The 24,340-nt window shown below is 44.8% G+C and overlaps 2 protein-coding genes across 2 annotated transcripts in view; one reads left to right on the forward strand and one right to left on the reverse strand.

Moving 5' to 3' along the window:
• The first annotated feature begins 84 nt into the window (after positions 1–84).
• On the forward strand, positions 85–11,975 carry LOC137562859 (zinc finger protein 436-like). The gene is made up of 5 exons (XM_068274627.1): positions 85–277; positions 2,522–2,596; positions 4,728–4,854; positions 7,448–7,525; positions 10,650–11,975. Exons 2-5 carry the CDS (start codon positions 2,522–2,524, stop codon positions 11,921–11,923), a joined length of 1,554 nt encoding a protein of 517 aa, XP_068130728.1. The 5' UTR covers positions 85–277; the 3' UTR covers positions 11,924–11,975.
• Positions 11,976–15,962: 3,987 nt separating this feature from the next.
• LOC137562860 (RING finger protein 112-like) overlaps positions 15,963–24,340 on the reverse strand; it is a 117,709-nt gene continuing 109,331 nt past the window's right edge. The window contains exon 14 of the mRNA XM_068274628.1: positions 15,963–22,839. Coding sequence (XP_068130729.1) covers positions 22,393–22,839 — 447 coding nt within the window. The 3' untranslated portion in view covers positions 15,963–22,392. The remainder of the gene's footprint in view (positions 22,840–24,340) is intronic.

Raw genomic sequence — 24,340 nt, forward strand, 5'->3', positions numbered from 1 at the left:
AACACTGCGAGTAGTACTTGGTAACGCCATATCCGATGAGTTTGGGATTATGGGAGTTGTAGTTGTTTTCCTTGTTCTCTGAACCAGTAAGGTGAAGAATAGACTACACGTCCCAGAAACCTTTGCTGCAGGATGGAATGGGTCTGTAAATGGACTGAAGAGGCTTTGGAGATAGGAGTGACAGGTGATGATGGTCGGATCTAGGATGTGATAAGTGATTGCTCCATCTAGCATAGTCCTCTGCCAGGCCTGTCACAGGAGCAGGTCACAGGAGCAGGTAACAGGAGGCCCAGCACTGAGCATACTGCACTGTTAGTCTTTATTCTAGCCATGCTGTGTTAACATTACAGTCCAGTATTTGGTACAGTTTTTTTAACAACTTAATACAATTTGTAAATAAAATAGTTTTCTGAAACTTATGATTATGCCTTAGTAAATCTGACCCAGTGTATAAGTGTGGAACAGTAATTATGATACAGCAAATATATAAATAAAATTGCTTTACTCAACTTGCCTTGCATGTTCATGTTGTATTTTTACGGAATACCCTCTTGATGACTCAGAACCACTAGAATAGTATAAAGCAGTGCTCCTCAAACTACCCCCCCAACACAAAAGGTATAACTTATAGATGTGGCCCACTGCACCTTTAAATGTCAGCGGCCCACATATAGAATAGCGGTGCTGGCACTGCTCATCCACATACTGTAGAAGCCAGCGAGGAGTCATTCGCTGGCTTCCAATACAATTCTGCATCAGGTGACACTGCTGTTTAATTGGAAGGCAAGTTGTCACCTGGGTATGCTTCACTGTCTGATGCACAAAGACCTTCTTCAGCGCCACATGATTGAATGGCTACTGCTGGGAGTTCTCCTCTTTGCATGATTGGGGGGAATCGATACCTAGATTCAATGTAATGTTTTTCAACATTTTATGTATGTTCCGGCCCCCAAGCAGTCTGAAGTATGTTGAACTGGCCCTTGACCGAAAAAGTTTGGGGATCCCTGGTATTAAGAGTTAAAGAGACCAAAGCATCCTCTTACTAAAAAAGAGATGCTAAATATAATTTTGCCTTCTTATAATGGAAGGCATCTGCAATTAGGCCAGGCGGCCATCTACATTTGCAAATTGCTATCTCAATTGCTTAGCATTTTGTACAGCGATTTCCAACGCTTTTAGAAGCATTTTTTTCTAGTGCTTGGGTTTGCACTGCGGTTAGCAATAGCGATTTGCTAATATTTTGTTTAGGTGCTAAAATCGCTGCAAAATTGCTTTACCACAGTGATTGCAAAGTGGTTTTTCAGCATCCTTATCTTTTGTATGGAATGCAATTGCTTCAAAAATGCTGCAGAACCCACATTTGAGATTTTCCTAATCACAATTGCTCCTGTGGGCTCACCGCAATTGACTTACATTAACCTAGCATTTATGGAATCGCCAGCGACTCCAAAGCAGGGATAAAACCTCTCTACTAAGCCATAGCCCTAATAAAGCTTTGAAGGCAACTGAGCACCTGTAACTGAGAATGTATAAAATGGACCCCCCCCCCATAAGGGAGGCTTGTTAGAGAGTGTGCCATGAAGGTTGGGGCGATTGTCAATACTTACCTACTCCTCTGGTCCCCCATGCATATTGGATCCACCATCTTTCAAGAGAGACCGCAGCTGTGCCACATTTTGAGTTTCCAGCAAAGTTGCGCGTCTGCCACAATGCATGCTGGGAGATGTAGTCCATGAATGTGACCACATCTCCTCGCAAAGTAGTATATATATATATCTGTTTGGAGTACTCATCGTGGCCATAGCAGTATTCAGGGAAAGATTTATGGCAAACTGATCAGTTCCATGGATATTGGTTGCTGCAGTAACTGGAGATTTCACTATTTTTCTAGGACAGCCTCAGCCCTAACTTTCCCACTTCCCACGTTTCGCTATTCCCTGGTCTTACTGTGATGAGGGCTTCTCCAAGCAGTAAGAAGCTTTGCAGTGCTACTCACTTTACTTTCATTTTTTTCCCTAGGCATCAATAAATCTGTATCTTGGAAACTTGTAAATGGTTTGACATGCAGTTTTCACAGGAGATAACCACAGGCTGCATACAGTATTTTTTCATCATAAGACTGCCTTCTCTTGTCTCGTGACAGACTTGAAACTTTTGTCTGCCTTTGGCAAGCATTGCTTCCCATAATCTGACACATGCCTTATTGATTCATGTTAAGTGCAGTTTTGGTGCTAGGTAAGTACAAAGTTGCTTAAAAAAAGTAAAGGTGTGTTGTCAATAGCAACCAGTAGGCAAATCGAGGAATCTGTAGAGTAAAAATGCAGACTGACAGCTAATACTATGAGAAGTTACTTGTAAATCGCTTATGTCCTAAAGGGAATTCCAGCTTTCATTGTAAAATTGTCATTAGCCTAGCTCAGCTAAGAGAGTAAGTGATAGAAAATACTTAGCACCTCCGACTCTCTTTGCAGCGCCTCATGTCAGTAGTTTGTTTGTTTTAATATCACTTTTTATTTTACAGATGCCAGATTTACATTTGCACTGCATCCGACCCCACGCCCAGCTGATGATGCAGACTGACACAGCACTGCAAGAGGTAATAAGCAAAGTCATAAGAACATCTGAGTCAGGGGTGTCAAACTCCGTGAGGGCCCATTCAGACTTGAGCGTTTTGCCGGCGATTTCGGCAAAATGCTATCGCTTTTGAAAGCGCTAGTGTAATAAAAGTCTATGGGCAAAACGCAAACGCGTAGCCTGCACCATTTTCAGGCGATTTCCCGGCCATCACGTTTCAGTGCTATAGAAGCGCTAAACGTGATCGTGGAGAAATCGCTGCACTGTCCAGTGATATTTCCGCGTGAAATCGCGCAAAAATCACTCCGGCAAAACGCTGGCAAACCAGCGTTTTGCGTTTCTAAGGGTGAATGGGCCCTAAGGGGCCAAAATCTACAAACCAAGTCCAAGTTGCGGGCCAAATTGTTTATTAAGATGTAATATTTATTGAACAGTCAAAGTGGCATAACTATAGCGGCCATGGGGGCTTGGATCCCCACTCCTCCCTTTCTGCAGTGGAGCAGTTTAATATTTGCCTGCTCCAGTGCTGCTTCTGGTCTCCTCTAATCTTCTTAAAGGGGAACTTCAGCCTAAACAAACATACTGTCATTAAGTTACATTAGTTATGTTAATTAGAATAGATGGGTAATATAATTTTTTACCCACCCTGTTTTAAAAGAACAGGCAAATGTTTGTGATTCATGGGGGCTGCCATCTTTGTCATGGGGGCAGCCATCTTTTTGGTTGAAAGGAGGTGACAAGGAGCAGGAGACACAGTTCCAACTGTCCTGTGTCCTGATAACCCCTCCCAGCTGCACACGCTATGCTTCAAATGTCAAATTCAAAATGTAAAAAAATAAAATGTGCACCAAAACAGCAGAACGAGAGCAACAACATCAGAAATCCCATCATGCTTTGCACAGCATCAGGGGAAAAAAGCCCGGGCAGTTTTCTTCTGTGCAGCTAAAAATGAGGCTTGGATAAGAGAAACAAAGTTCTGATGCTGTGAAACTGTTAAAGAAACAGCCTTTTTAGTGCTGCTGAGTCGATTTTTAGTCCGGAGGTTCACTTTAACAAACACATGCTCTATGTTGCGTACCTCTGGCTCTTGATGTATGTCATGTGATCGAAGCTGAAGGTATGGAAGTATAGAACATGAAGCTGTCAGGAAGAACGGAAGGGACAAGACGCAGCACTGGAGAGGGGAAATATTGCACAGCTTTACTGCGCTAGTCTTGTAGGTATGCACATTCGTCTGGATATGACAGTGATGTGCTCAGCAATTGGATCACCAATCCAGTCGTATCAAAATGAGGCAGCCAGCACCATCAGTATTTGTAGCTTTTAAATTATTTTATCCAAAACCTTCACATATATACGACAACTTCTTTATCAAGTTGGTAAACGTCTGACAAACAATCACAAAATCAAACAGTTTATATACCTCACCCAACGAGTACTCAGCCAATCAGAAAGCTGTATCTATTGCTCAATCACCGCTGTGTATATAAGCGAACCTGATGGGGAATCACTATGCTAAGCCTGGAACCAATCATAATAGTGCCTACTCACCATGTGACTGGAGAGGAGGAGACACCAAGACTGTTTTATGCAATACCTATGAACAGGGGAACGCCCACGCGTCATATGTTCTGCCCCTCCTCCCGGTCAACTGAACCTGAAGGAAGAACTGAGAGAGGGGTGCATCATCAATGGCAACCAGCCAGAGATGTAAGGCGACCAATTGGCGCGCAGCAAGTGTAACGGTGGAACGATTCGCTGCATGGAGGGAAGGTGTGTAGGCGTGTGTGTATTATACCAGCCACATGGGGAGGGGGGTGATTTGGATCCAAGGAGGAGGCCCCAATGCCAATTTCCATGTGTTTTTGCTGCACCCAGGCTCAAAGTTTCAACCAGAAACACTGTCATCCTCTGGATAGGTCCGCAGTGTACTGTTGTTAATTTACTGTTTACAATTATTCACATTTGAAGCTCTCGGGGGCCATATAAGATGGCAAGGAGGGCAACATTCAGCCCGCAGGCTTTGAGTTTGACACCAGTGATCTAAGTAGTCAAATGATTTGGTATGGTGGATGTTAAAGGGCTGAGCAAGATATAGCTGCTCTAGCTATTGGTCATTGTTATGGCCTTGTGATCAGCTTCCTCTGTTTCAGGTTGCTATTACCTTTGATGATGTGGCTGTGTACTTCTCATTAGAAGAATGGGAGATGTTAGAAGTGGAGCAGAGGATGCTGTACATGGAGGTCATGATGGAGAATTACCACACGCTCCTGTCTCTGGGTAAGGCTTGGCATCTGTTACAATGCTTTCCTACAGCTTTCCTATCTCTGCTCCATAAAGGAAAACCTAATTATAGTGTACACTCACATTTCATAAGAAAATGCTTACCAGATCATATACACTTTAGTGTCCTTACACACTTGGTGTGGGGTTTTGCAATTTGGAACAATCGTACCGCAGCCAAAAAGTCACTCCGCACGTTACAGGCACAGTGCGACCCAAGAAATGAAAAAAAAAATGGAACTTCCTGTGCACTTCTGGGATTACCGTGTATATATGCATATATCTCTTTGTATAAATAACAAGCCCTTGCAGTCAAACTAGACCTTGTGGGAAATGTGTGTGGAATTTACTTCCAGCTTTGTGCAGGTTTCTTAAATGACAACTGTAATGGGAGGGATATGGAGGCTGCCATAAAACGTTGCATTCCCGCAGCAGAATGCTGTATTTAAACACCCCCCCCCCAAATACCTGGGCAAATATCCACGACTTTCAAAGTCGTTGATTTTGCTGCCCAGGGAGGCAGAGCTTAGTGCTGTAGCTCTGCCTCCATTTGTGTCAATCCCCGCGGATCTCCACCTTTCCTCCGCCCATCTCAGTGAAAGAAGACTGAAAGGGGCAGGGAGAGGCAAGGATTGACGCGAGTGGAGGCAGGGCTACAGCACAAAGCTCTACCTCTACAAAGAAGCGCTCCCCGCATTTTGCCCCGCAAATTTGAGGGTTTAATTACCTCGTTCTGCCGTGGGAATTCTGCGTTTTAGATACTGATACTGCTTTACATAAATGGTGAATAAAAAGGTGATTTTTTTTATAAGGCTTCAGACTCTCTTTAAAGAGACACTGAAGCGAAAAAAAAATTATGATATTATGATTTGTATGTGTAGCACAGCTAAGAAAAAAAAAATTAAGATCAGATACATCAGTCTAATTGTTTCCAGTACAGGAAGAGTTGAGAAACTCCAGTTGTTATCTCTATGCAAAAAAGCTATTAAGCTCTCTGACTAACTTGGTCCTGGAGAGGGCTGTTATCTGACTTTTATTATCTCAACTGTAATTGAACTGTTTACTTTTCCTCTGGCAGAGGAGATGTCATTACTTCACAGACTGCTCTGAAAGACTCATTTTGAATGCTGAGTGTTGTGTAATCTGCACATATTATAGGATAATGCAATGTTAGAAAAAACACTATATACCTGAAAATAAAAGTATGAGAATATTTTCTTTGCTGCTAATCTTCTAGTAATTAGTCATAGTACACAACCAATTCATTATATCATATTTTTTTTTCCGCTTCAGTGTCTCTTTAAAGCGGTTTAAAACTCTGACAAAATGTTTAACAAAAATGTGTTTTCCTACTTTTTATAACCCATACAATTATCATATTTGCTTTTGTGCACAAGTATTATTATTCATTTAGACATTATAACTTCCCAAAGTTCAGTTAATTTACTTTGAAAGCAGCTGGTGCATTCTGTTTTAAATGCTGGCAGCAGTTATTTCTGATCTGTGTTTCACTTCAGCACTCATCAGCTGAAGTCCTGCACAGCCAGAGAATGTTTACATAAATGTATCAGTAAAGAAGGTGTACACAAGATAAGATTATAAGCAGTTCCGATGTGGCTTCTCCCTGCAGAAGAAAGAGTCAGCCCTGTGATGTAACCCTTTGAATGCCGTTTTACTAAAAAAAAAAAACATTGTGTTAGTATATTATATGCTGTAAATAATCTTTTAGAGCAAAGAAGAGATTCTGGGTTATATTCCGCTTTAATTAACTAAACAAGGAAGAAAGCTGGCACATCCAAAATCAATCTATTAGTTCCATGTAAAAATATGGCCAACATTTCGGAGCCGCGTAGGGCCCCTTAGTCCAGGCAATATTTGCTCTGAGGCAAAGATCTACAGGAATAAAAAAATAATAAAAGAAGTATAAACAAAAAACAAAACAACCATTTGTAATATCTCAAACCGATAGTAAAGTGTATGTGCTATTTTACCAATCGAAAACAATTCCAGAGTGAGAAAAAAAGGGGGATTCCCTAGTAAAACTAAAAGATACCGCAGCCTTGTCACTAGCAACATATTAAAATCATGCAGATGAAAGCATGCAGACGTCCTAAAATGTAGCTTAAGATCGTGTGACCCTGAAAGCCAGATGCAAGAACCAACCAAACAAGCCCAAGGTGTATAAGCTATGTTCCTCATGTCACATGGCAAAAAAATGACAAAGGCCAAAATGCAATTATGTGCAATCTTAGATTGGAAGCCGTGTCTCAGGCTAAAAGGACAGCGTGCATTACATGTGGGACACAAAGATTCTTTTTGATTCTCTTTAATGAGGATACTGAGAAGTATTTTAAACCAAACCATGTACTGTTGCTATGGTTTCTAGCTAAATCTCTAGACAGATATAAGAGCTTCAGGCTGATATTGAATGAAAAAATAATTTTTTAATGACATTCAGTTTTCGAAATTGCTTATGACATGTAGTTACAACATGCAGTATATTCATTTTTGTAAGGTAACCCTATGTTTACATGTCCCAGTTACTGAAGTGAAATCCTTACTTTTTTTTTTTTTTTTTTTTATAAAACAGGGTTTGTCCATGAATATCCAGAGATCATATCTGGAATTGAAAAGGGACAGGAACCGTATGGAGTCACATGCTGTTCAGGTAAGCATCATAGCCTAGGTGGATTTATTTATTTGAATAAAAGTTTAGGTTCCTCCAGAGCAATAGTCAGTTCTGGTTTTTACTTTTGAAGCAAACCTGAGCTAAAAACGAACGTATAATATAAATGTGCAGTATTAATGGTTCTTTCCTGAAGTCTCATATTCTTATTTTTAGTTTAAGGGCTGTTTTTTTTTTTTTTTTACTGAATTCTAAACTGCAGCCATGACGATATTGTCTAAAATAGCATCTGGCTGACCTTTACAGCCCTGTCGTGTTATCATCAGTGTTTTCTTAGCCAGATTATAGTATTTTGTTTTTTATTCACTTTTCAGGAGAGCCAGGGCTGCATTCACTGCATACATGTCAAACTCCAGCACGGGGGCCAGATCTGGCCCTCAGAGCCATTACATTTGGCCCTCAGGTGGCTTCCCCACTTTGCATTATATTTGGCCCACTCTAGACCAGCAGGGAAGCGATATTGGAGGTAAAGCCCTAGAACACCAGGGAAACAATGTGGGGGAGGGAGGGGGAAAGCTGTAGACACCAGGGAACTGTGTATGTGAGGGTGGGGGCATCTAGACACCAGGGACCTGTATGGGGGAGAAAGGAGGACCACTAGACACTTGGGGATCTGTACAGGGGTTGGAAGGGAGCTATTAGACACCATGGAACTGTAAAAGGGCAAAGGTGGCCTGTAGACATTAAGGTTGGCCCGCAACTAGGTTCCAGTGTTCATTTTCGGTCCACTTTGTATTTGAGTTAGACACACCTGTCTTAAGGTAAATTCATATTGCAAACAGCAATATATATTAAAAAAGCACACATGAAGATCCACAAGATTTGTGGAAGGGATGATCCTCCTCCGCATCTCTTGTCCGTCTTCATGTGTCTGAGTATTACTGTGCTTTTTTAATATCTACTGCTGTTTGCAATATGCAATTTACCTTAAGAGGATCTATTAAAGTATTGGAATATATGGCGTGTGCTTCTGAATTCACTATCTTTGTGCCATGCTAAATATATTCCATTTCAGGGCCAATTCTGACGGGCATCCCGCGGTGCTAGATGGCAGGCCGCGGCACTCATCGTTTAAGCCATGTCCATTCAAGTAAATAGACAGCCGGTACAATTGTTTCCCGTTATTTGCACAAACGCTGTACTTCAATCCCATTTTTTTCCGTCGTTTCAGGTGATCCTAGAAGCAGCATTCAGGATCGCTTAGCGACGTGCCTCTGCGTCCCCTTGTGAGGGTTAAAAGCACTGCATGGCGATAGACGCCGAAAGGTGCCAAATGCTTTTCTGCACGCTTGCAGAAAAGCATTTGGGCGGGACCTAATCTTATCATGTCACATGTCAGTTCAGGTACGCTATAACTCCTATTTGCCAGTCCACGGAAATCTGATTATTGGTAACGGTAAGGGCACTATTTAGTACAGAATTTTCATAGGGATACATTGATAAATGGGGCTCAGTAGCTCTGATTTCATTTTCATTGTTTTCGTACGCGCTAGGTATTTGTGATCACTTTGGGTGACAAGTGTGTATACTGGTTGGTCACCCTATTTCTGCAACCCACTATTAATCACTGCATTTACCTGCATAATATAGATTCACTAAAGACTGTGGATACACCTGGCCGGCCCTGATGCATTCTGGCCCAAGCTCAGCAATTGTAGCCTTACACCACCCTCTACATTTGAGTAGAGTCTGACTTGTAGTCAGGTAGACAGAATAACTGCAGCATTGTAGTTCTTGGCATCCCTACCTCTTTTCTTTTCCAGCCTTCTGACTGTAGCCTAACCTCACTATCAGTGGAGTAGCCATTCTTTGGTAAGGTAGTATGGAGAAACAGAGTAGCTACAGTCAGACTTCTATCGACGGAAGCCCAGTAGAACATTTCAAAACTCTATGCAGCGTTGCCTTCCAAAAACAAGCATTTAGTAAACGTTAAAGAGAACCTGAGACGTTAGAAGATGCAGCATTTATAGTTACCTGGGGCTTCCTCTAGCTCAGTGTACTCCATGGTCTCCCTTGCCGTACTCCAGTGCAGCTCTGTTCTTCTACAGTCTTGCCCGATAATATGTCCAGTTGCTCTGCAGTGCGCACACTCCCCTATTGCTGCACCGGCAACAGGAGCGTGATGGGGGGGCGTGCACGGATGGGACGCACATACGCACTGCAGCGCGACTGACAACGGTTTGGCATATTACTGTGCAAGATTGTAGAAGAACAGAGCTGCCTGGAAGGACAGCAAGGGAGACCATGGAGTACATGGGGCAGAAACAAGCCCCAGGTAACTATACATGCTCCATCTTCTGACGTCTCAGGTACAGCACGGTGGCGTAGTGGTTAGCACTGTTGCTTTGCAGCACTGGGTCCCCCCTGGTTTGAATCGCAGCCAGGGTACTATGTGCACCGGGCACTTCGGTCCCAAAAACATACAGATAAGTTAATTGGCTTCCCCCTAAATTGGCTATAGACTACGATGCATACACTACACAAAACATACATAGACATATGGATATAGTAGGAATTCGATTGTGAGCACCTCTGAGGGACAGTTAAGTAACAAGACAATGGCCTCAATTCACTAAGATCATGCTGGAGATAATAAGGCAAGAGAAAACTTACCTCCACACAGTAAGAGAGTTATCTTATCTCTTCATTCCTTAATTTACCTCCTCTGTAGTTAATTTACCTCCTCTGTAGTTAATTTACCTCCTCTGTAGTTAATTTACCTCCTCTGTAGTTATTTTCACACGCAGTTAATAAACAGCCTGTCTTTAACTGTGGAGTTATTTTAAGGATTGAAGAGTTAACTTAAAGACAGAAGAGTTAACTTTAGGTTTGCCTGAGGTAAAATGTTTCCTGAATACGACATGCCTCATCACCATAATGACCACTCTAGAAACGTTATTAAAGACAGGAGATAAGCTTAGTGAATTGAGGCCATTATACTAATGTACAGTGCTGCAGAAGATATCGGTGCTATATCAATGCTACATTATAATAATACACTTTAATACTGTTTTTGTTAAAGAAGAGACCATAACCTGACCCTTCTAAGCACTATATGAACTTGTAAGATCAGTCAACTTGTTGATTGCTGTTTTGTTTTTTTCAGACTGCCAACCAGTCTTGGTTAAGGAAGAGCAGCTGGATGTTCCTGTGTGTTCAGCAGATCAGCAGACCGACGTGTACACCACATACTGGAAGGTGGAATATGCTGGGTTTAATAATCAGCGCTGCCCATTGCACTGCAGTCCAAAGGAGGAAGATCTTAAAACTGCCATTACACCAAGGAAGGAAGATCTTAAAACTGAGATTACACCTGTGCTTGACCATCCTTTCTGTAATGCCAAGAATAATGTCACATCTACCCATAATGCACCTCTTCAGTCTGAAGCTACACGGAACCACCTTGGGAACGTCCGATCTGAACTTGTGACTGGCTGTAAATCTCATTTCACCGAGAAGCATTACACATGCACTGACTGTGGCAAATGCTTCAACCGAAGCTCACACCTTCTCCGGCACCGGAGAATCCACCTTGGTGACAGACCATATTTTTGTGGCAAGTGCGGTAAAAGCTTTATTGACAGCTCCCAGCTTACTATCCATAACAGGACCCACACAGGAGAGAAGCCGTATACATGTGGTGACTGTGAGAAAAGCTTTATTTGTCGGTTGCACTTGGTTCGGCACCAGCGGTCCCATTCGGGCGAGCGCCCATATGTGTGCAGTGACTGTGGGAAAACCTTTGCTCAGAGTTCCAACCTTCTCACTCACGTGAGGACTCATTCTGGAGAGAAGCCATACTGTTGCACTCAGTGTGGGAGAGGCTTCATACGGCGCTCCCACTTGATACGGCATCAGCGCATCCACACTGGACAGGGGCCCTATGCCTGCAACCAGTGTGAGAAGAGCTTCACAGAGAGTTCAGCACTGCTGAAGCACCAGAGAGCTCACAGTGGGGAGAGGCCTTACTCCTGCAGCCAGTGTGCCAAATCCTTCATGGACAAGTCGGGCTTGGCCAACCACCACAGGACCCACACCGGTGAGAGGCCCTATCCCTGTCAGGACTGTGGAAAAACCTTCTCTCACAGCTCGGCGCTGGTCAAACACATCCGTATACACACGGGAGAAAAGCCCTACTCCTGCCGGGACTGTGGCAGGAGCTTCTCTCAGACTTCAGCTCTGGTGAACCATCGACGTACCCACACAGGAGAGAAGCCGTTTTATTGCAGTGATTGTGGGAAGAATTTCACCCAGATGTCTTCTCTGGTCAAACACCAACGTACCCATTCTGGGGAGAGACCCTACACATGTGGCGAGTGTGGCAAAAGCTTCACCTATAGCTCAGTTCTGGTGAAACATGAAAGGATACACAGGAAATAATCCTCTGTAAATATTGAAAATTGCAAGTAAAAGTTTTGTTTTTTTTACGAAAGCTGTTATTTTCATCAATTTCACACCTTGTACCAAAGAGTATTTTTAGAAAAAAGTAGTTATTATAATCCTTATATTTGTATAGCTTTTTTCTCCTGTTGGACTCAAAACACTCGAGCTGCAGCCAGTGAGACGCGCTCAAGAGGCCTCCCTGCAGTGTTAGGAAGTCTTGCCCAAGGACTTCTTACTGAATAGGTTCTGACCCTCCCCAGGATTCGAACCCTGGACTTCCATGTCAAAAGCAAAGGTCTTAAAGTGAATGGGAACCGCATTTAAAAAAAATTAGACAGATACTTACCCAAGGAGAGGGAAGGCTCTGGGTCCTATAGAGCCTTCCCGCTCCTCTCCTAGTCCCCTCGTTCCAGTGCTGGCTCGCCCGGTAGCAGTATTTGACTAATTTAGTCAAATACTGCTTTACCCGGCCAAAGGAGGCTTCAGAAGTCTTCAGGGAGCCCGAGTGCTCCTGAAGAAGGGCGGCCCTGTACTGCACCTGCGCAAGCACGCTCTCTTGCACGCTCACGCCTGTGCAGTATGGAGCCGCACGTCTTCGGGAGGACACAGCTCCCGAAGACTTCCAAATAACCTTTCGGTGGGGGATTTAAACGGGGGGGGGGAGCCAGCACAGGATAGAGGACACCGAGAGAGGAGACAGAAGGCTCTATATGACCCAGAGCCTGCCCTCTCCTTAGGTAAGTATTTGCTTCATTTTTTTAAAAAAAATGCGGTTCCCATTCACTTTAACCAGTACACTAACCAGCTGCTACTCACTCTCCTGCCAGCCATACAGTATCTCTCAGCTCCCTTTGACTTCTCATGCATTGCTTCCTGCTTGTGTGTATAGACTCTTTACATTTGCATACAAGCTATGATGGACCTAGGTTGGTAGGTGGGAGAAAGGAGCTGATTTATAAAACTTCAGAATTAGTTTCTGCAGCAAATTCATGGGTTTTCCCCCCAGAATCCTCCATTCAGATCAAAGCAGAGTTATTAAACCTAGCTTCCGGCACTCATAGCAAATTCTCAGAGTTCACCATTCACACTGCGTTTAGGAGTTTCTGTGCCTGCAGAATGCTTAAAGCACACCTGAAGTGAGAGGTATATGGAGGCTGACATTTACTTTTCTGCTGAGCCTTTGTCTCCAATACTCTTAAAGGGAACCTAAACTGAGAAGAATATGGATTTTTCCTTTTAAAATAATACCAGTTGCCTGACTCTCCTGCTGATCCTGTGTCTCTAATACTTTTAGCCACAGCCCCTCAACAAGCATGCAGATCAGGTGCTCTGACTGAAGTCAGACTGGATTAGCTGCATGCTTGTTTCAGGTGTGTGATTCAGCCATTACTGCAGCCAAAGTGATCAGCAGGCCTGCCAAGCAACTGGTATTGCTTAAAAAGAAACATCCATATCCCTCACCGTTAAGGTAGCCATCTATCTAGCAATGATGGGCAGATTCAACTAAGAGACAAATCTCTCTCTGTAATTGAATCTGATCAGAGAGAGATCTGTTGGCTGCCCATACACTGCAGGCCGAGTCCCGATCAATTTCATACTGAAATGTTTTGGAATCGGCCTTGTGACGCCGCCTTGCGGGCCGTCGCTGTGACCCTAATGTTCAATGTTACACCTCCGTTACCCAACGTACTATACATTACCTTTCCGTGTCCGTTGCTGGCTTCGGAAACCATCCATACATGCGCTCCATGTAGCTGCGGGAGTAACCTGGGTGCGTGTGTGATGTCACAAAGTTATAATCACCTCCCAGGACCGTTTCCTCTAACTCACTCCCCGCTTTTGCCGCTTAGCCCTGCCCCTTTCAAAGACGTGCTGTGGCACTTCCGTGGCACTCTATCCCATCACATGCCCCACCAGGAACCAGAATCCCCAGGATCACTGCTACACAGTCTGGGCTGCCCTGGGCAACTAATCCGACCACTGCCTAATCCAGCTAATCCCCACCTACAAAAGGCAACTTGAGACCACCAAGCCAGTCCTAAGGACTGTGAAAAGGTGGATTGAAGAGCCATGAAACAGATCTCTCTCTTTAATGTCTCTGTCCTCCGCGCCCCCCTTCCCTCTGTGTAATGATCCCCGGCCCTGATCTGTAAATACTTACTGAGCCACTGGAGCCTCTCTGTCCCACAATCGCACCCCATCTCTGCAGCTGCAGCACCAGTCTTCTCTGTTCTGAACACACCAAGGCGTTACCGTGTCCTGAACACAGAAGACTGGAGCTGCAGTGGCAGACATGGGGTGCGATCGTGGGACAGCGTGGCTCAGTAAGTATTTACAGATCAGGGCCAGTGTTCGCTACACAGAGGGAAGGGGGAGAGAGCGGGGGAGAAAGGCCAGGGATCGCTTCACATATGGGAAGAGGAAGGGAGGGCCAGCGCAGCAGGCAGGGGGGAGAAGAAGCAGGGGTCACTAACAGACGGGGAGAAGGGAGGGGGAATGCAGATGTAGATTCTCTGCTCAGCCGGCTCCCAATCACATAAGGGCTTCTCCAGGACGGCTGAATGCCTTCTGGCACACTGTGGGTAGCGTAGATCGCTGCCCACAGTGTGCTGGCAGGCATCCAGCAGTCTTAGGGGTATCCCTTTTAAAGGAGTCATCAGGCAAGTTAATAGAAAATAAGTGGTACTTACCGGGGGCTTCCTCCAGCCCCAAGCTCCCAGGACGTCCCTCGCCGCAGCTCTGCCCGCAGCCGTTCGCCGCAGATCTGTCCTGGTCCCCGGCGATGACGTCAGAGCGACCTCCAGGTCGCTCTGCAATGCGCCTGCGCGAGCAGCGCTGGCAATCACCGTCACGTGGGCCGGAGCGGACTGCGCAGGCGCAGAACTGCAGTCCGCTCCGGCCCACGTGGCGGTGATTGACAGCCCCGCTCGCGCAGGCGCAGTACAGAGCGACCTGGAGGTCGCTCTGACGTCATCGCCGGGGACCAGGACAGATCTGTGGCGAACGGCTGCGGGCAGAGCTGCGGCGAGGGACGTCCTGGGAGTTTGGGGCTGGAGGAAGCCCCCGGTAAGTACCACTTATTTTCTATTAACTTGCCTGATGACTCCTTTAAGTAAAAAAAAAAAAAGTGGAGCCAGCAGAGCAGAGAACTTAGAAATCTCCCTGGCTGCAAGGACGAGTGTAGCTCGTCCTTACCGCTTTCAGCATTTTTATGCTGGACGAGTCACACTCGTCCTTACCGCTAGGGAGGTTAACTAATTAACCCCTTGTGTCACCTATACTTGACAGGGGCAGTATGCCCCAGAACGAAGGACTTTACAGCCGAATTGTGGAGGATCCAGGAGGTGCAGAAGGACGGCAAGGGAGCAATCAGCCTGGAGGAAGCCCCAGGTATGTAGAATTTTTTTTATATCACCCCGTCTCAGGTTCCTTAAAGGGACATTCATGCCAGGGATAAAAAAATCAGTTTTAGTTACCCGGGGCTTCTACCAGCCCCCTGCAGCCCTCACAGTCACTCACGGAGTCTCCTGTCCTCTGCCGCCAGCTTCTGCACCTGCGCAGGCCTGGCCACGCGTATCCTTCATGTTCCCGTCCTCAATAGCAACTTGCACAGGCGCAGAAAGCTATTGCGGAAAAATGTGTGGCCAGGCCTGTCAGCGAAAACTAGCTGGCGGCGGGGGACCGGAGGCTCCATGAGTGACTGAGGATGCGGGACGGCTAGAGGGGGCTGGTAGAAGCCCCAGGAAAGTAAAACTGATTCATGGTCACCTGTAATGGCTGCCATCTGTAGCAATAGGATGAGATCGCTAGGACGACAGTTCGGGGACTCAACACTGTATAGATCCATCTCTAGGCTGCTGCCTAGCAATATATCTGTACAGCATTAGGGTCCACAAACTCTACGCCATGGCAATCACATCCAGCCGCTACAGACACAAAGACTAGCAATAATGCTACGCTACATGCCCAACTAGTGATGAAATATGGCGTATGTAGTATCATTTTAATTGGGACAAGCCAAATAATATAATGTATATACATTTTTTCAAAATCTCTTTTATTTGCAAATGATCACCATACAATAAAAGTGCAAATTTCTCGCTAACAATAGAGATAAATAACAAACATGGTTCAAACATAGTCAGTTGAGCGATATAAGATACATAATTTACAGTTACAGTATTCAGCAACAAAGAACAAACATTTGAAATCGTTCAGGCTCATCGCCCCCTATATATTTGCCAGCTGGCATTTAGGTATTCCCTATCATACCTCGTACAACCCAGCCTCCCAAGCCTCCCAAGAGATCCCATTGCAACCTCATCAAATACCATTTGCTGCTTCTCCCCTAAAAGAGATCACAGGTCTTATGTTTTGTGGAACTCATCACAATGTAAGGCCTGGAACCCACTAATGTCATTGGCATGACATTCTCAGAAGCATGACCTGGGTACATTATGATCTATAAAATGTAGTGTCATGGGGGTGAGATAGCTTCTGTGAGGAAGGCAGAGAGATACTTCTATATGGGTGTTGTATGGGTCCAAGGATTTTTAAAACCTCCCCAATCCTCCCAGTCTGCCTCAAAGCCCAGCTCCTGCTCCCATGTCTGCATGAAAGGGGTTTTGGTTTCCTGTGTAGGCAGGTTTCGTATGGAATATAGTAAGGATACCAACCCCTTCTGCAGCACGTCCCTAGAGCTTATACTTGCAAATTGAGTGAAAATGGAAGCCTCACGTCCTGTTGAGAGCCACCTTAAAGTGGATCCGAGATGAAAAACGAACCATAACAAGTAACTTGTCTATATATCTTATCTAAAGTTTAGATAGTTTACACAGCAAAGCTAGCTGCAAACAGCTTCAACGGTTTCATGTTTATTGATTCCTGTGATACAATGACAGCGGCCATGTTTTGTTTGTCACATTACACACAGGCAAGCTGCAACTGCATCTCCAGCCCTCAGCTCACTCTCCTCTCCTCCCCTCTGCCTCTGAAATCTCTGGCTAGTAACCTCCTCCTGCCCAGACTGAGCTCCCATAAGCCCTTGCTACTTGGAGTGCCAAGGCACCTTGAGCTGTGGGCGAGGCTTGTTTAGTTTATAGGGAATTAGAGTATTAAAACAAAACAAACAAGAATTTGGCTTGAGGAATGCCCTATAAACTATATGTAAGGAACGCGATTATGCAATGAGTAAAAGTTTATCTCGGATCCACTTTAAGTAGGGGAGTAGCTGCAAAGCTCTGTTTAGATCCAGGCGAAAGATACTGGGATACCAGGTGCTGGTGGGTGAGGACCATTCCAGGGGCGTAGCAATAGCCATAGCAGCTGCTGTGGGGCCTGGAGCAGAGGGGTGCCAGGTGGTACTTGATGTATTCACTAATAACTTTCTTGTATTCCTAGATCCTCTCAGTGCCCATGGACTATATGCAATGTGGATTGCAAGATAATTTACATTGCCAATTAACTCATATCCATAGGGTAGGGCAGGTGGCATAGCTAAAGAGTGCCTAGATTAGAGGGCCCCATGAAAGTTTTGCTATGGGTCCCTATAATCTCTAGCTACGCCACTGGACCTTTCCATCTATGAGCATGTCTTTAAAGGACAAACTGAAAGCAGAGGGATATGGAGGCTGCCATATTTATTTCCTTTTAAGCAATACCAGTTGCCTGGCAGCCCTGCTGATCCTCTGCCTCTAATACCTTTAGCCATAGACCCTGAACAAGCATGCAGCAGATCCAGTGTTTCTGACATTATTGTCACATCTGACAAGATTAGCTGCATGCTTGTTTCTGGTGTAATTCAGGCACTCCTGCAACCAAATACATCAGCAGGGCTGCCTGCTAACTGGTATCGTTTAATAGGAAATCCATATGGCAGCTTCCACATCCTTTTCACTTCAGTTGTCCTTTAACCATTTCACCCCCGAGTCGGTTTTCACCTTATGCATCCGAGCAATTTTCACCTTCCATTCATTCGCCAATAACTTTATCACTAATTATCACAATTAATTGAGCTATATCTTGTTTTTTCCGCCACTAATTAGGCTTTCTTTGGGTGGTACATTTTGCTAAGAATTATTTTTTTCTAAATGCATTTTAACAGGAATATTAAGAAAAAAATGGAAAAAAATTCATTACTCAGTTTTCAGCCATTATAGCTTTAAAATAATACATGCTACCATAATTAAAACCTATGTTTAATTTTTCCCATTTATCCCAGTTATTACACCATTTAAATGATGTCCCTATCACAATGTATGACGCCAATACAGTATTTTATTTGGAAATAAAGGTGCATTTTTTCAGTTTTGCGTCCATCACTATTTGCAAGCTTATAATTTAAAAATTATTAGTAATACACCCTCTTCACACGCATATGAAAAAAGTTCAGACCCTTAGGTAACTATTTGTTTTTTATTGTAATTTTTTTTTCATTAAAAAATTTATTTGGGTAATTTTTGGTGCAGGAGGTAAACAGTTAATTTTAAATGTAATATGTGTTCATTTAATAAAAAAATGTATGCAGATGTAGTTTTACTATTTGGCCACAAGATAGCCACAGTCAAAAAAAAATAAAAATTTTTAGTCCTGAAAGTGAACGCTCTCTCTTCCAGGAAGCATAAGGAGGATGAGAAACTTTTTTTTCTCAGAAAGACAGCAGTCTTTCTATCAGGGACTTAGATCAATGAATGCTAACGGGGGGCAACACGGGAGCGTGCAACAGCAGCCGCCAGGCGGCTAAAATGGTTAAAGAGATCCCAAGGCGGATTTTGTAAATCTTAATAGGACACAGAGGCATGATCCCTGCACAATACCGCCGCCAGTCCCCTCTGGGCTCTGCTGTCCCCCCTGAAAATAGTGCCAGGCTAGCAACTATCTGCTTGTCACTAGCCTTCTGTTAACCTTGTATTTGTCAATCACCATGCGCCTCCCCCATTGCATAGCTCCTGCCTCTGTCCCCGCTAAGCCACTCGGAAGTACTTCCTCTGGTTCTCTTTAAGCATACTGAGCCCAGTTATAGACCACCATTGGAAGGTCAGGCTCTCTAGGCCACTAGGAAAATCTGGGTTGTGTAAGAGCTGCATCAAAAGCAGGGTTTGAGATTAGAGCTTATATTTGAATCGTAATCTATCCCATAAAGTGAGGGTATGATGGATAATAGGGGATATTATTCTGAGATTCTTCTTCCCCTTTTTTGAGGCCCACATAGTTCATTTCCAACTGTATAGAGACATTATACACTAGAATAGAATAACCTTTATTTGCCAAGTACGACAGGTGTCGCACCCGGAATTATTTGTGGTACAACTGGATGGTGGTATCATCTGCAAACTTGATGACCTTAACTGTGTCAGCAGATGAGGTGCAGCTGTTTGTATACAGTGAAAAAAGAATCAGGGATAGTACACATCTTTGCGGGGAATCAGGGATAGTACACATCTTTGCGGGGTGCCTGTGTTGGTGGTTCTAACACTGGAGGAGCAGTTGCTAATTCTAACTAGCTGTGTTCTGTTGGTAAGGAGGTCTTTGATCCAGGCGCAAAGAGTGTGGTCAATACCAAGTTGTAATAGGTTGTCATGCAGGATGTTGGGGCAGATGGTATTGAAAAAGTCTAGGAGGATCTTGGCATAGGCGTGAGGTTTGTCCAGGTGATCTGTGATGTGTTCCAGGCTGATGTTAATGGCGTCCTCTACTGACCGGTTTGCCTTGTAAGCAAACTGGAGAGGATCCATTAAAGTGGCGGTGTGGTGCTTCAGATGAGAAAGAACCAGCCTTTCAAAAGTTTTCATGATAATTAGGGTTAAGGCAACAGGTCTGTAGTCGTTTAGATCCGAGATTCCTGGCTTCTTGGGGACTGGTATAATGTCAGATTTTTTTAAAGCAGGAGGGAATTTTGCCCAGCAGTAGGGATTTGTTGAAGATGGAGGTGAGGACCGGGGCTAGATGGCTCGCACAGGTTTTCAAGCAGGTTGTTCCGTCTTTCCTGGAGTTGAGCTTCTGTAGGTGCTGCAGCACGTTGGCCTCCTGTACTGTTACCAGAGCTAGGGGAGCTTGTTCGTGAGGAGGTGAGGAGATAAAAGGCTCGCTGGGTGTAGTAGACAAGATTACCTGGATCACAGGGGGGGTTGGGCGGGTGCTCAAACCTGCAGGAGAATTTGTTGAGCTCCTCAGCAAGTACGGCGCTTGGAAGTATGTGTTGAGGAGGGGGCTTGAAGCTTGTGGCTGCCCTGAGGCCTTTCCAGACCTCCCGGGCATTATTAGACTGTAGGTTAAGCTCAGTTTGTCAGAGTAGTCACTCTTTGCCAACTTCCGCTCTTGGTTTAGTGTATTCCTGGCCTCCCTGAACTCTTCTGGGGCGCAGAAGAGGCATTATGGCATTCTCTATTCTGACCCAGGTGGGCACCTGAGCCCCTGCATTTACCAGAGGCAATTGGGCCAACTTAAGGCATAGTAGTATTTCAATAAATTAGGCACCGCGAGGTCCCCTGAGCTCTTATGCCGGTACAGTGTCTGGGGATTCGTGGATTTTTATAGGCCCAGATAAAGGAGATTACTTTCTTTTGAAGGGTGAGGAAATTATTTTTGATGAGGGGAATTGGAAGCGCCCTAAAATAGTATGTAAGCCTACGTAGAAGGGTCATTTTGACCACAGAAATGCGTCCCGTTTAGGATAAAGCATAGGCATGTCAAGTGTCTAGGTCCCTTATAAGATCAGGCAGCACACGGGTGTAGTTCCACTTGTACATATCATTGGGATTATTGCAAATGTTAATACCCAGATATCTGAGAAAGTGTGGCTTATATTGAAACCCAAAGTATAGAGCAATTTGTTTTGCTTTGGGGAGGGGGGCTTGGGGGAATTGCAAGTTAGGAGCTTGCAACTTGGGAGTCCTTAAAAGATTGGGGATTGTAGGGTATTGTATGGTCATCAATATGTCATCAGTAAACAAACTGAGTTTAGGGTTCAAATTGCCCACTTCATACCCCCATATATTGGGGTCACGTCTGATATGTGAGGCAAGGGGCTCCATAACCAGTGCAAACAAAGCTGGGGATAAGGGGCAGCCCTGCCTCGTCCCTCTGCTGATGGGTATTGTGTGAAGTTTCAGGGGCACGGATGGGTGTGAATTAAGCTGCTGTATAAGGTTGTTGAAGCTACCGGTGATGCCTATAGCTCTCAGGACTGCAGAGAGAAAGGACCAGGTGATGTTATCAAAGGCTTTTTCTATATCTAAACTCAGTGTCAGTGGGGATTTTTTATGTTTGTTAGCAAGCTGTATAAATAGGAGCGTTCTCCAAATATTTTCAGATGCTTGCCTCTTTTCTGGATAACAATACAAACCCGCCCGGTCCTTATCAACAAGTGCGGGGAGAAATATATTGAGGTGATTCGCACTGCACCACAACGCCAAAAAAAAGCATTCCCAGATAACTGCGTGGTAATGGGATTCATGTATGCTGAGACCTTATTGGTTTAGCGTTACCCTGCGGCAAAATAGAGTAACGCAACATGCGGAAACCACGCTAATGTGAAAGGGGCCTAAGGGGATCCTTCCCAGGCTTGGCAATTAGAGAGATCTTTATTGATTTATAAAGTGCCAGCATCTTCCGTGGCGCTGTACAACAGCTTCTTTGCCTCAAGGAAATTCCGCTGGTGGTGGTCAGTTTTAGTTCCCAACTGCTTCTGAGCTACGGTAAGTGTTTCTGCTGATCTGCCCGTTACCGATTTTTGCCTGGATTTTGACTACTCTACCTGCTGCCTGCACCAACCTCTGCCTGGATTGACTACTCTCTGCCTGCCATTTGTACTGACCTCTGCCTGCCACCTGCACTGACCTCTACCTGGATTTTGACTACTCTCTACCTGCACCGACCTCTGCCTGCCCAGACTTTTGTCAGTTTATTGAGTATGTTCCTCCCACTCCAAAAATATGCACCAACCAGGATGTGTGTGGTATGCTGCAGCAAGACTGATAGCAAAGGGAAAAATTCTTGAAAAAATGTACCAAAGCAGCGCAGCTTAATGTAAGGGAGCAATCGCTATGCACTCCTTACATAGCAGCGCTCGTCACTATGTAAAGAGCTGGATCAACCTTATATCACTACAGTTCAGTCTGTCATAATTATCTCCAAATACTGGGTATTATAAACAAATAAGGAGTGTGAGTATGACCATTTATTTACAGATGATTACAGATGAGATTCAACTCTAACTTTCCATGGAAATTGCCAGTGACTTGAAACATGAGTCAATCAAGCCCGATAGCTGCTGGTTGATTGACCAGTTGCCAGCTAAATAACCAGCAGCTCCTGGGCTTGACTGGCTTTGTTGTAAGTCGTTGTAGATGTGCACGAAAAGCCAGAATGAAATCTTATAGCTACTGAAAGCAGAAATTTGTTTGCAATATCCATTCTTGTTGAAACTGGATAATGCTCAATCAATATCTATATCTACCATTTCACAACTATGGCCTTCCAAATCTCCACACATATCCGGCACCTGCTTGCACAACAGCAGCTGCTCCCCAAAACAACCCCACTGCTGCCTCTGTGTACGTTGGTGCTGCAGGTGCAGCAGCAAACCACCCTGGGAACCATCCTGTGAACCATCCTGCAGACCAACCTGCGGCTGCCGCTGGAGCTGCCACTGGCAGGAGAAGTTGGCATGCCACAGCTGTAACTGCAGTTTTAACAGCAAACGTGAATACTGTATATCCTTTATCCTTTAGAGTCTTTTTCTTTTCTTCACAGAACCTTTCTCCTTCATGTAACAGACACTGCAGCAGCTTCTCTGATGTATTTACGCGCTGCTCATGTCTGTTTAGAAGCAGACACTCCTCATATTCTTCCAGGCACTCGGAGGTCTTTTTCTGAATCTGATCTTTAAGGGTGCTTGGCAATCTCAGCAAAGGCTATTAAAATAAAAGGAGAGAAGCGTTCATTAGCAATAGATTTGCAACAGCCTAATGATGGGAACACACAATGCAATTTTTCCCTCCAATCGAGGTTGAACCGTGTGTACATGTCCAAACTGCCCCTGAACGATAAAGGAATCAATTTTTCAATGATGACTTTGCAAAATCAATTCCTTTTTTGATCGGAAACAGATTGGACATGTTGGAAATAATCGCCTGATTCCTGCTGATTAGCTGGGAAATTGCGTTGGGGGGGGTAAAATTCCACATTCTGCATTTATGCTGGCCATATTATACTACTAGATTAACCACAGATAAAGATAATTACTGATACCCATCTGATATTGATCATTTAACTGGCTTTCTGCAGAAGTGCTAGCTTTATACCGCTCGATGCAGCACCAAGCTATGCGGCCGTTGCCCACACAGTCCCTCTTCTACAGTTCCTATGGGTTCGCCACACACTCTATCGTGATAAGAGCAGCCTTTCCCAATCAATGTTTGATCAACAAAACAATGAAATAAGAAATCAAGAACCTTAAGGTGGCCATACATTAGGCGACTTGGCGACCGATCAACAATCCGATTTGATTATTATAATCAAAATCGGATGAAAATCAGTGCCGCCAAGTGCATACCCAACCGACAATGCGACCAATTTCAGGCTGAAATCGGTCGCATTAGTCAATCGAACATGCTGCAAGATGTCAGGCTGACTTGCTCGATTAGGTGCACAGCAGTAATGGCAAGCGATATCTGGACGAGTGACGAAACCCCGGCGCTGTTCGCACAATGTGCAGCAGTGTGTGTAATGTGTAAATGTACTGCAGTGTGCATTTTTTATACATTACCTGTCCTGTGTTGCGGTGGCTGTCATTTGTTCTACCTCTTTTCAATTATCCGCATACACGCTGTTGTTGCCTAGCACGCCGGCACGTGACCTCACACGCACCACGCCGGCAGCATGTCTGCAGATAACCGAAGAGAGGCAGAAGACGGACAGCCACCGGGACACAGGACAGGTAATGTATAAATGCACATATACATTACATACATACACAACGGCAGGACGGAGGATGCGGCAGGCTCCCCCGAATTTCATGCTGAAATTGATCGGGAATCGGATTGGAGTGTGTGGGCAGCCCACAGATCTCTCTCCAATTAGAGAGAGATTTGTCTCTTGGTCGAATCTGCCCATCATTGCTAGATGTATGGCTACCTTTAGACTCGGCTCCCACCTGTAGTCTCTGTTGCTGATCATGTAGGTCCACCATCGGAGCAGATACTACACTGTCTGCTCCGATGGTCCGCTGTGGTCAAGGTGGATCCCGGGGTTCCTGGAGCTCTAGAGGCAGGCAGACCGAGTTACCGCCTGGAGCGCTGTGAGGGAGGGGAGCGCCGTGGCAACACTGGGACACATCCGCAGCAGGGGGGCCCGACTTCTCCCTCCATTGCTCTCCACATGCCCCTCCCCCTCCATGGCAGAGTAAGCTCAGCC

This window comes from Hyperolius riggenbachi, chromosome 3 (genome assembly GCF_040937935.1).
Source record: "Hyperolius riggenbachi isolate aHypRig1 chromosome 3, aHypRig1.pri, whole genome shotgun sequence".
In the NCBI taxonomy this organism is placed as follows: Eukaryota; Metazoa; Chordata; class Amphibia; order Anura; family Hyperoliidae; genus Hyperolius; species Hyperolius riggenbachi.

Bases quoted from the DNA above. Each gene is read 5' to 3' on its own strand.
- LOC137562859 (XM_068274627.1), top strand. From the start codon at position 2,522: ATGCCAGATTTACATTTGCACTGCATCCGACCCCACGCCCAGCTGATG. The intron at 2,597-4,727 runs GTAATAAGCAAA...CCTCTGTTTCAG, and splicing joins CTGACACAGCACTGCAAGAG to GTTGCTATTACCTTTGATGA. The intron at 7,526-10,649 runs GTAAGCATCATA...TGTTTTTTTCAG, and splicing joins TGGAGTCACATGCTGTTCAG to ACTGCCAACCAGTCTTGGTT.